The following is a 12839-nucleotide window of genomic DNA, read 5'->3' as shown; positions in this document are numbered from 1 at the left end:
TGCTCTTCCTGAAGGTCCTGAGTCCAAGTCCCAGCAACCACATGGTGGCTCACAACCATCTGTAATGAGATCTGATGCCTTCTTCCAGTGTGTCCGAAGACAGCCACAGTGTACTTACATATAATAAATAAATCTTAAAAATAGAAAATTATCCTGCTCTCACCAAGTTGCTTTTGGTCATAGTAGCCCACATAAAGGTAGAAAGAGCAAACTGTCTCCACAAAACTGTCCTTTAACCTCTACAGATGGTGTGGTATACACATGCTTACCACCTAATACCATATACACACATCAACAATAAATGTAAACAAAACCAACCAACCAAATAAGCAAACCATTCCATCTCAAAGCATATTTGGATCCAATCTCTTTATTGTCAGGTTCCCCCTCCCTCCCTCCTCCCCTTTACTTTCAAACCTATAGAAAAACCCCAAGCCTGGGAATGTCCTGGGGAAGAAGAGCAGAGTGGTTCTGCCCCTTGGCCCAGGCAGTGCAGACAGGAAGAGTGCATGGGTAAGGGTAGGCCAATAACTCCACTTGCAAAGGATGTAGCACTCACTGGCTAGGATGCATGGGGAGAGGAGTTACTGCTGCCAGCTTTCCTCTGGTACCCGCTATAGACTGGCATCCAGAGATGGGTGCCTGGCTTGAGGCGTAAGACAGTGATGCCCTGCTGGTGGCCAATGATACTGTTAAGCTGAAAAAGAAAGAAAAAAACTAAGGTTGAAGGGAAGAAACCCTTTGATCGCAGGATAAGGAAAAAGGATACAGTCTGCCCAATTTTCTGACCATATATTAATCAATCATGGGAAAGGCTTACAACTCCTGCCCTGAGCCTCTATCTCCCCATCTAAGCCTCAATACCTAACATGAACTAGCTCCACAATGTATAATAAACAGCTTTTTGGGGTAAAAATAAATTCCAAGAGGAAAGACTTAACACAAGGAATTTTCTGAACTCATCTGGATGCTCTTACTGGTAGAGGTCCTGCATTACAAATGTGTGCTCTATTGAGACAGCTCTCCAGTTACTATCTTGGAAATTTATGGGACATACTGATATTTCATCCTACTCTTCAGTGTCTGCATTTCCACTTCTGTTGCATAGTTCTTCTCTTGCAGAGTAGAAGGCAATTGGATAAACATCAGCTCCTGTCATACATCTTGTTTACCATCTTTGTCCCATAACAGGATCAAGTTGAACCCCTAACTCTAGTCCAGAAGATATTAACTAGTCACCCCCTCTGAAGATAAATGGCACCTTTCCCCTACTCTTCAGGGCTAGTCTATAGAATTTGTCCTTACAGCATCCTAAAGACTGTCACAGTGCTGTGCTCACATAAAGGTTGTCTGTCCTCTCCCCTGTGGAATGCTTCTCCCTCAGTAACACACAGACTAAGCTGCACAACACTTCTTCCACCACCCCAGGCTGCAGCTTTCCTGTACGGTCACTCGGCTCACAAGGGAACCCATTCTAGGTGGTCCTCATGCACAGGCTCAGGAGTAGGGCTGCACAGAAGGACATTCAATCTTGGCACAGTATGGCCGTCTAAACCCAAGTCAGGGAAGCTGCAGCCTCTACTTCATTGCCTTCCTGTGTTTCCTAGCACACACACACACACACACACACACACACACACACACACACCCATACCTGGTTACTGCAAGGCTCCATCTTCTGCATCGGTGTCCTGGCTGTGCTCCTGAGAGGAAGAAGACAAACACAATCACTCACTGCAGGTTCCCAAGTTCTGTCCTGAGCCATCTGTTCTGGAAGGTCCTATGGCTCAGAGGACAGTTAGAAAGGTGGTCCAGCTAAAGGAAATCAGCCAATAAAATGGGCTTAGAATCCTGAGAGGGTCATTTGAAGAGCCTCCAGGAAAAGGGGAGAGAACAGTCAAGGGATGGAATATGCTGGTGTAAGAGGAGCACATTTCTATGCATGGACAGAGTGTGCACTACAGGAAGCTGAAAGTCACATAGGCCAGTGGGCTGCCCAAATCTAAGGAACTTTTTAGACTTCTTTAGAACTTTCACAGAGAAGATGGAGTTCTAGGCTAGGTGTTTTTTGTTTTTTAAAAATATTGTCAAATAGAGTTTATTTAGGGCATTAAAAGACGGGGGTGGGGGTAAGATGGGGGGAAGCGGGCCAGGAACACGTGGGGGTGAGGGGGAGAGAGGAAGAAAGGGGTCAGTGAGAGAAGAGAGTCAGGAAGAAGGGACAAGAGAACGAGAAACAAGCTGGGTCTAAGTATTTATGTCTATCACCACTAAAGCCAGTCCTCATCCTAGACCCCAGCAGAGATGAAAAGTAACAGCTCCACACCGAGTACAATTTAGACTCATTACAGGCCTGTGGTACGGTTTACTTGTGGTACGGTCCTGAGCAAGGCACCTGCTAACTCTGAGCTTCAGCTTCTCCCAGGGTAAGTGTGGCCATTCTAATCCAATGAGTAGCTCAGGATTACTGTTCAGGTTAAATTACCAAGTGTAATAGTCAACTCAGTGTTCCCTATAACAGCAGCAAATACATGGTAGCACATTTTGATTGATGGAAAAACTAGACCTTTCCCTTCACTTTAGGCCCCCTGTCATGGCTCCTAGCCTCACCCTGAATACTTCCAAGTATATATAGGAGTCGCCCCTTTAAGAGACAGCCTGCTAAGAGCTTGAAAGGGAATAGCTTTTAGAAAATTATGATGTAAAATTAAAATCCCCATCTTCTCACGGCTTCCCATCAACCCCAACCTTCCCTGAGAAGCTAGGTGTTGTGTACTTCCTAGGCCCAATTCTCTTCAATATACCTGGAGTTGACAGCAGATTGGGCCCTAGCTTTGCCAAGGCCTGCCCCAGTCTTCAGTGGGACTTCTGATCAGAAACTCAAACAGTGAACTAACTACACACTGCTCATTCTTCCCTACTCGTCATAGGATTGAGGCTCTGGAAAGCAGAAAGGAGGGAGCTCACAGGGAGCAGCCAGTTCTCATTCTTCCACTCTGTCACCACGCATAGCCAGGCCCTTACCAGCTCCTCCTCGCTATGTGTTAGCAGTCCCTCCTCATCACCATCATCTCGAGTTTGGACTTCTCCTTGGGGTGTGCCCGCTTCAGAAGCCGTGTCTTCTTGGGGGGCTGGTGGCCGGCTGCTGCTGCCACCGCCGATGCTGCCACCACCTCCACTGCCACTTCCACCTCCACCACTGCTGCCCCCTCCTCCACCACTGCTGCTATTGTCACCCTTCTTCTTGCCATCTTGAAGGATAAAAAGAAGTGGGAAAGGGACCAAACTTCAGCACACCTTGGTGAGAGCTGGCCACTCCATAGCAGGATCTCACGGCCCCACCCTACCCCTTGGGCACTGTCTTCCCAAGGGCTGCCCTCAAAGCTGACCTGGGTTGGCCTTCTGTTCCTCAGCAATCTGTTCCAGACGACCCAGCAGGGCATCGATGTTGGACTTGATCTGCGTCAGCTCTGTTTTGATGGTCTGTAGCTCACTACTCTTTACTGAAGAGGGGAAGAGACAGGATTATCACTGAGGGGCACAATGCAGACAACCCCCAGCCTCATTCTGTCAACTAGGGTGGCAATTCTTTTTTTGGTTCTTTTTTGCCCAGGAAAAGGTTGTTTTGTTTTGTTTTTCCCAGAGAACCAAGAGGCCATCCATAGGGTGCCAAGCTCATAGATATGAACCTGGCCATTTGAGACCTCTCAATCCTATGGGAACTACAGGTGACTAGGAATGTAAGTGTATATGTTCCTATAAACACCTACATAATGGCATGTGTCTTAGTTGTGTTAAAGGGTGGGATCTGTTTTTAAAGGTACAAAAGGGTCTTTTGCAATCAGATTTCCTGGGTGCCTGATTCAAGTATAAAGAGACCAGAATAACACTGCCCTTTATCCTTACTATAGAAAAAAAACAAACCACTGCTATTTCTTCAGTGGGTGTCACACCACAGCACTGGACTTCTTCTGAAGTTGTGTGAGAGTAGTAACTTCAACTGTAGATTTGTTCCTTTATTTTATTTTAAATTTATTTCTGTATTTTTTAAATGTAGGAGTACTCTGTCTCCATGTACATTTACATGCAAGAATAGAGCATCCAATCCCTTTATAGATGGTCATGATGCATCATGTGGTTGCTAGGAATTGAACTCAGAACCTCTGGAAGAGCAGCCAGGGTTCTTTTCTGCTGAGCCATCTCACCAGCCCTGTTCCTTTATTTTTTAATGTTTTTTAAAACAAACAAACAAACAAACAAAAAAAGCAGATACACCAGAATCAGATCTCATTACAGATGGTTGGTTGTGAGCCACCATGTGGTTGCTGGGATTTGAATTCAGGACCTTCGGAAGAGCAGTCAGTGCTCTTAACCACTGAGCCATCTTACCAGCCCCTTATTTTTCAATGTTAAGAAAGTATCAGCTGGGCAGTGGTGGCGCACGCCCTTAATCCCAGCACTTGGGAGGCAGAGGCAGGTGGATTTCTGAGTTTGAGGCCAGCCTGGTCTACAGAGTGAGTTCCAGGACAGCCAGGGCTATACAGAGAAAACCTGTCTCGAAAAAACAAAACAACAACAACAAAAGAAAAGTACTGTTCGCCAGGGGTTTAGGGGTGGGAGGAGTTTTACAGTCTTCAATCCCAGCAATCAGGAGGTAGAGGCAGAGGCAGAGGCAGAGGCAGAGGCAGGCAGATCTCTATGAGTTCAAGGCCAGCCTGATCTACAGAGTGAGTTTCAAGACAGCCAGAGATACAGAGAAACCCTGTCTCAAACAAACAAATAAACAACAACAATAAGCATGATTCTAGGGCCTGGAGAGATGGCTCAGTGGTTACGAGCACTGGTTGCCCTTATAGAGGACCTGAGTTTGGTTCCCAAGCTACCCATAACTCCAGTCCGGGGGAGATTTGTCACCTGCTTCTTTGCCTCCCAGGCAGTGCATATAAATGGTGCAGAGACATACATGCAGGCAAAATACCCCTATGCTTAAAGTAAAACATTTTTTTGTAAAATAAATAAAATAAAAATCCATTGTTAAAAAGTACAATTCTATCATTTTAGTGGTGGCAAAAAAAAAAAAAAAAACCAAACCATCTAGCTCAGTGGTTCTTGACCCTCCTAATGCTGCAACCTTTTAACACAGTTCCTCACGCTGTGTTGACCCCCAACCATAAAATTACTTTATTGCTACCTCATACCTGTAATTCTGCTACTGTTATGAACTGTAATGTAAATATCTGATATGCAGGATATGCAACCCTCAAAGGAATCAACAACCCACAGGTTGAAAACCACTAATCTAGAAAGATAAAATATATGTTACCAGGTGTACTTGTGTACATCTTTAATCCCAGAACTCAGGAGACAAAGGCAAAAGAATCCTTCTAAGTTTTAGGTAGTCTGGTTTACATAGTGAGTTCCAAGCCAGCTAGATACACAGCGAGATCCCGTCTCAAAAAAGAGATTAAAAATAAAAAATAGATGTTACTCACACTTGATTTTGGCTGAGCCAGTAGTGATAGCTGTGGAACGGGAGAAGAGCTTGACGGGTATTGTAGTTTTGACACGTCGAACCAAAGGGACCGTAACACGGGGACGCTTCACTGGAACTGCCCTGGGCACAGGCACTGGAGAAAGGCGGCCTCGATAATCAAACAGCCTGTGAAGGTAAATAGACCAGAGGCTGCAGCATGGACTGTGACAACTAGTAGGTACTACAACACTAGTAACCTGTGTAACCTGTGAGGGGCCACAGAGTCCTGGTGTGAAAGGGGCTTTCTGGAGCCTACGGGCCGATGAAGTCCTTACTATTTCTACCTTACTCCCAGCTAGGCCAAGAGAAACAGTGTAGGAACAAACAGCCCAATGTCAGAAAGAAGCCTTTCCTGAGGTCACTGGCATTGAGGCCTGCCTTCTACTCAGAACTGCCACCTCAACCTCTGATCACTCTACAAATCTCACAGCAGCATAAGCCTCCACGTTTGAAAATAAGTGGCCAACCTTTGAATCTTGGTTTTCCCAACTACGTAGTGAGGATGGCTATGGAATTCACTATCTACCTGAGAGTACAGTAAGGGTAGAACATGAAACCCTGGTTAAAACACCTGAGAAGGTGTGACAAGTGAAATCCAGGACAGCAGAGAACTGATTACCCAACAGAGAAACCCCTGACTCCAGACCCTAAGGCCATGTTTTTTGAGATACAGGCCAAGAACTCAACAGCATTTCAAGGGTAGGTATCTATATTAGATCTAACGCTCCCAGACTATGTGTTCTCAGGCTAATATAAATACTAGAAGGCTAAGTAGGGAGCTCTCCTACCATGTCTGCTATCACCAGGGTTCTGAAGGGAACCACGGCCTTGGTCAGGAATATATATATACTGTAGAACTATTTTCTGGATTAGTCATGGTACCTGCTATCAGTAGGAAACTCAAACAAGTCCCATTTTTTGGTGCTCTTTTCAAAGAGTTCTACAACTGGTGGCAGATGGTAATCAGTCTCTGGAATGAACTCGATACCTGATCCTGCTTTTGATCTAACCCACAAGAGGAGGTGCTGACTCTGGCCTTCAGAAATCACAGAACCATAGAATGCCAGAGACATAGGAGTCTCTGACATCTTGAGAGATCACTTGGTATAAGCCTATCTCACTGACTAGTACAATGGCAATTTGCCAAAAGCCAGATAATCCATCCACTGGCAGAGTTTAGAATAGCATGCAAGTCTCCTAACTTTTGGGTTCTGGCACTTTCCACTGTACCACATTATTTACTGAAAACACAGCAAAAAAAAAAAAAGGTTCAGAGGTTCAGAAAAATTATTTTCCCTAGGCTGTCTGAGGGATAAAGAAGGAAGAAGATGACTCAATCTTTACTATAATGTCAAGACATGGCCAGGAGCTGATATTGTGGTTAGTCTTGTAATCTCTGCACTCAACAGGCAGATGCAGGAGAATAATGAGTTTGAAGACTGTTCTCAACAAACACATGTGGCTGGGGCTACGTTGAGCCCACAACATCAAGGTTGAAGTTATGTAGGACTGGGGCTAGAAGATAGATGACAACTTATCAGGGACTAATTCAGGCCTCCAATGATGACCTCTTAGTAATAAGAGTCAGACTAAACTATCTGTAGGCTTTCTTTTTGGCTGGGCGATCACTTACAGAAGCACACACTAAACAACGTTAAAGGCTCAAGAACTACCTGTGGAGGTGCTGTGCTTGGTTCTGTATTCCACCTGCTCTGTGTGCTCATCTCTTAGCTGAATACTCCCCTACTCCACAGAATTAGGAGGAGGCAGGGCAGCCAAAGGTTGAGAGTTTGTTGTGATGATAAGAGCACTTACAGAATGAGACTCTAGCCTAGCTCTGTCACTGATTTGTGAAGCAACCTTGAAGCAAAGACCCATTCACACTTCGATGCTTCAGTTCCCAATTAGAGACTTTATAAGCTATACCAGCAAACTCTCAAGACCCTTCCAGTTTGGCTGTTTAATACCTGAACAAGCCCCTTCCCTGCTCACCTGGCACAGAAGTAGTCTTGGTAGTAATCATAGCCAAAGCTGTAGCCACTGGGAAAACAAAGATGGGAGATGGCCACTCAGCCCACTTCTCCACAGGTCCTCATCTCCAAATGTCTTTCTAAATTCTAAGCTCAGCATACCGTCACTATCAGCATTTATTCCCTCGATAAAAAAAGGGACCACCTGTACACACAAAAAACAGACATAGAGCCCCACCTGTAGATGGCAGTTGCTGCTCTCTTTAGCCCCTTGGGTCTATTAGGCTTGGGCTCTCCAGCCATGTTGATGTCTGTGTGAGGGAAGAAACAGAGTTGGAATGCTGATATGACAGTGGTATGCCCACACATCACTATCATGCCTCCATGTGTTTACACAGTGCACACATGGAACTAAGGTAGCCAAAGATCTTTATACATTTAATATTCAAACATTAGAAGAATACCTAGACATCACATGGATGTGCCTCGTTGCATATTTATACATATTCTCTCTCTCTCTCTCTCTCTCTCTCTCTCTCTCTCTCTCTCACACACACACACACACACAAGTCTTCACATACCATATATGCCATGTAAATATAAATTTTCAACTAGGTTAATATAAATTAGTTATATGTGAAAACATACACACATTCATATATACATATCCAGGTAAGAAAGTCATATACATAGGTAACATCTACACTCAAATATAGTTAGACTGCCTACAAAAAAGCCAATGAATATTCATGGGCATTACAGCAAACATCTCTATACCTAGCATAGAGCTTAGCCCATAAGACCAAGAAATAGTAAAAAATGAAAAAACAAAAACAAAAACAAGCACATTTGCTTCCAGTCACAAATATTCTCACACATATTATACTTATATATGCAAAAGTATGTGCTCACATATTATCTGTACATTCACATACATCATCCTCACTAGTATATATAGATGTCCCTTCTAAAACACAAAAGAAATATGTGAGCATGCACATGCACACACACACACACAAACAGAAAACACTGTAAGGTAAATACCAACAGTTATTTCACATGTGTGTGATCAATAATGCCAAGAGCAGGCATCTTCCCTTCAGTCCTTGATTCATAGCTCCTCATAGCTTTCAGAAAGGGTTCTAACCCTCTCATCTTCGGAAGACTGGAATAACAAGCCATACTAATTCATTTTGTTCCCCTTCTATGAAGAATCTAGATTTTAACTAGAACCATAAAGCTTGCTATTAAGACACTACAAGACAAGATCAGTGAGTGCATTGCTCAATCCACACCTGAGGCTTCTTTCAATACACAGGACTTAATAGAGAACAACTGGAAAATGTGAGGCTTTGGAGCACTCAGTTCTAAATGGGATGGATGCCTTCATCAAACCACTCCCTTAAGGCACAAGGGTCTATGCAGAAGAGAAGGTGGAAATGATTCTAACAGTCGGAGGTGATAGATGACTCCAAAGAAACAGTGTCTTCTAGACACAATAGGACTAATTGTACCTATGAACTCAGAGACTGTGGTAGCACACACAGGACCTACACAGGTTCAAGCCGCAGCACTAACGGGGTTAAGTGGAATAAGGTTCTTTACCCTAACCAAGAAGCTACGTGTAATTGATATCTCCTGGCAAAAGGAAAAGTCAGTTATCTCCTATGCAGCTGTCAGTAGATCTATCAACCATACACCAGGACAGGCCCCATGTCCAGGAACAACTGGCTAACACAAAACTAAATGAATGTTTGTTTGGGAGGAAGGAAACTTTTGATTTTTGTTTGGCATTTTTGTCTATTTGACTTTCTTGTTTTTATTAATTTCTTTCTTTTTTTAAGAGAAAGAGGGAGAAAAAAAATAAAAGTTGGATGGATAGGTAGATCTAGAATGAGTTGGGAAAGGGCAAAATACTCCAAAAGATATTGTATAAAAAAATTTTTTTAAGTTAAAAAGAGAGAGAGGGGCTATGGAGGACAGTGGGAAACGTCATTCATCTAGTCATCCTGATGACCAGATCCTTGAACCCACATAAAAGTGGAGAGAACCAAGTCCATCAAGTTGTCTGTCCTCCGACCTCCACACATATGTCATATGTGTGACATATGTGACACGGATCAGACATATGTACTTGTGTATGCACACCCCCTTCTTTTGAGACAGGGCTCCCTGTATAGCCTTGGCTCACCTTGAACTTGAGATATTCACTTGCCCTCCCAAGTGCTGGGATTAAAGGCATGTGCTATCATAGCCAGAAATACAATTTTGTTTTTGTTTTTGTTTTTTTTTTTAAAGAGGCACTGAGAAAGCAAGGACAGAAAAAAGGGCTTCTGTAACAATCTTCTATTTAGCACTCATTTAAGAATTACTCAATTTATATTTGAAATATTTCTATCTGTTGAAAATTTACAATATCGATAGCAGCTACTCAGAGGACAAAAAGATGTTTAACTTACCCAGGGTCTGTCCAGCCAGCACCCGCCCATTCTCTCCCAGCACAGCTGCCCGGGCATGGCGCTCATTGGCATACTGGACAAAAGCATAGCCTTTGTGCACAGAACAGCCAGCCACACGGCCATATTTGGAAAAGATGGTCTCCACATCTGACTTCTTTACCACAGCTGTGTTTAGATTCCCAATGAAGACCCTAGAGTTGATGGACTTAGGGTCATTCTTGTTGGTTACATTGCTGGTCTGAATCTTCAAGGACATGGTGTCCACCTGAAAAGAGAATGCCAATGTGAAATTGGGTTCCCAGGCTAGGCTGAGGGAATGTTCCTTACTCACCTGGATTGCTCCTTGCCTGTCTACACATTCTCATCCCTATGGTACCCATCCCTCCCTGATCATATATCTTGTTACATTAGCAAGAGTTCCCACATAATGGCTGCTCATCTTATACTAGGTACCTTACAATGTTCCTTCATTTGGCACTCACATACTATACATGGGAAAAACTAACATGTAAGATCGCAATGCTAATCAACTAGTAATGCTGAGACTCACCAGTCTGCTTGAAACCAATTCATTTTAACCAGATACTTTAAAAATATTTATCTCAAATATTACCCCATTGTAAAGTTAAATTTAATAACTTTCTACAGCTTTTCTTTTTGTTCCTTCAACGTACAACCATAGCAAAGAGGATACATGAAAACTGTAAGAGATGCTTACTAGAGAACAGTCCCCCGATTACAAAAATTGCTCAGTTTGATCTAAATGTACCTCATTTTTACTAACCTAGCCAGTAAAGTCTTCACTGTGCCAGCCATTCTGCAAAAGGTGTATTTACAGAGAGGCCTTACCAGGCACTCACTGTAGGCTAAGGTAGCTTATAATACTGGATGAGTCCAAGACCTCATGGGTGAATATAGTTTGCTATAGACTCTAGTTAAAAAAAAAAAAATCTGGTAAAATTATTAACTTGCTAATAAGAGACACTTAGACATGTTTAAAACTCATTTCTGTCAACTTCATCACTCTGCCTCCTAGAAGTAAAGCCAATTTAAATAGTTAAGATAACGTGTTTACCTCAGAATGGTCTTTAATAATTTATTGGTTATCCACTTTATACTGATTTCAATCTGTTCAGTTTAGAGACAAGTTAGCAACTTACTCTTTCTTGTGTGGATGTATACGTGTAGGTCAGCAGACAAACTTTGGTATCATTCCTCTGTCTACCTGTTTTTTTTGTCTTGTGAGATTGATTTCCACTATTCTAACTTCACCAAATAAGCCAACATGCCTGACCAGCAAGCCTAACTCTGTCTCCTCTTCCAACACTGGGATTATAATGCATGTCTCAATACCTGACTTTAAAATGTATGCCCTATTTGCTACAATGAAGTATACCTTTAATCCCAGCACTCAGGAGAAGAGTCTGGTGAGTTCAGGGCCAACCTGGTCTACATAGTGAATTTCAGGCCAGCCTGGGAAATACTGTCTTAAAAAAAAAATTCTGAGAATCAAGGCCCTCAACTGACCGGCCCTACAAGTATTCATTCTCTATACTTTGGCAATCAATCTATTTAACTCACAAGGCCTCTCTGCAGTGAGGCTATACCTTGGCTTCAGGAGAAAGAGAAGAAAGATGTTAATTCCAGTAGGAGAAGTTTGCAGTTTGGACTTGGCAGTTGTACTTACTGGCCATGTTTTGCCTACTGATGCAGGTTTGTACAAAATCATCTCCTAGGGTGGTTTCAGAAGATACTAAGTAGCCTCCAAGAAAAATATATTTTAAAAACCTTCATCAGCCTGCCTGTTTATTATACCTAATGGGGGAGGGGGTTGCTTTCAGAGAATTAGGTAAGAAGCAAGTTGAAGAAACCTGTTATCTTTCCAATGTCTTCTCTGTATGCTACTCTGTAGACATAGTGCCTTGAAGTTGGCTGATTCTCACCAGCTGGTGGCACTGTTTACAAATAAATCACAGGCTTAACATGGCATCTATTAAGGAAAAGGAAACTGCTCCCAGATCTGAGTTTGTTATAAACTCAACGGACTGACAGAAGTCAGATGTGTATTATCAAAGCAAGGGGCTCAGAGCTTATCTTGCTGCTACTAATGAAGAGCTGGTATGGTCTTTAGAACTAAATTGGAAGAGACAGGCTCTTACTAACAAGTTTACTTTTATACCCCAATCACCACCATTTATAAAGCACTGAAAGAAGATTTGATTACCCATGAACACACCCAACACACTCTGCACAAGCAACAGGAATGCTTAATGATCCCCGTTTTCCAGTTACAACAGTCCTCCTACCTGGATGGTGGTTCCTTGTCCATCCACAAATATAAAGAAACTTTACAAAGGACCTGTGTGACACTAGATGACTGATCCTGCTCAAAACTATGAAGTTTTAGCCAGAGAGATGCATGCCACTTAGTTTGGTGGAACCATCAGGGAACCATCCAGGCCCAGGGTATGGACTGCAAAGGGGAGGGTGTACTGGCTGGTTTTGTGTGTCAACTTGACACAGGCTGGAGTGATCACAGAGAAAGGAGCTTCAGTTGAGGGAAGTGCCTCCATGAGATCCAGCTGTGGGGCATTTTCTCAATTAGTGATCAAGTGGGAGGTCCCCTTGTGGGTGGTGCCAACTCTGGGCTGGTGCTCTTGGGTTCTATTAGAGAGCTGGCTGAGCAAGTCAGTAAGAAACATCCCTCCATGGCCTCTGCATCAGCTCCTGCTTCCTGACCTGCTTGAGTTCCAGTCCTGACTTCCTTTGGTGATGAACAGCTGTGTGGATTTTGTAAGCTGAATAAACCCTTTCCTCCCCAACTTGCTTCTTGGTCATGATGTTTGTGCAGGAATAGAAACCCTGACTAAGAGGGAG

The 12839-nt window shown here is 43.3% G+C and overlaps 1 protein-coding gene across 5 annotated transcripts in view; it reads right to left on the bottom strand.

Annotated features, from left to right (window-relative positions):
• Window positions 1–378: 378 nt before the first annotated feature.
• Window positions 379–12839, bottom strand: part of Raly (RALY heterogeneous nuclear ribonucleoprotein) — a 75093-nt gene continuing 62632 nt past the window's right edge. For 4 of the 5 annotated variants that reach the window (XM_052184016.1, XM_052184014.1, XM_052184013.1 and 1 more), the window contains 8 exons: window positions 9963–10227; window positions 7742–7814; window positions 7526–7573; window positions 5493–5659; window positions 3390–3503; window positions 3025–3251; window positions 1655–1703; window positions 379–697 (listed from right to left, as the gene is read on the bottom strand). In XM_052184016.1, coding sequence (XP_052039976.1) covers window positions 1659–1703; window positions 3025–3251; window positions 3390–3503; window positions 5493–5659; window positions 7526–7573; window positions 7742–7814; window positions 9963–10218 — 930 coding nt within the window. In that variant the 5' untranslated portion in view covers window positions 10219–10227 and the 3' untranslated portion in view covers window positions 379–697; window positions 1655–1658. The remainder of the gene's footprint in view (window positions 698–1654; window positions 1704–3024; window positions 3252–3389; window positions 3504–5492; window positions 5660–7525; window positions 7574–7741; window positions 7815–9962; window positions 10228–12839) is intronic. The other variant, XM_052184017.1, reaches the window with a different exon arrangement.

The sequence above is a fragment of the Apodemus sylvaticus genome, chromosome 5, assembly GCF_947179515.1.
Source record: "Apodemus sylvaticus chromosome 5, mApoSyl1.1, whole genome shotgun sequence".
In the NCBI taxonomy this organism is placed as follows: domain Eukaryota; kingdom Metazoa; phylum Chordata; class Mammalia; order Rodentia; family Muridae; genus Apodemus; species Apodemus sylvaticus.
This window is presented reverse-complemented; position numbering and strand designations above follow the sequence as displayed.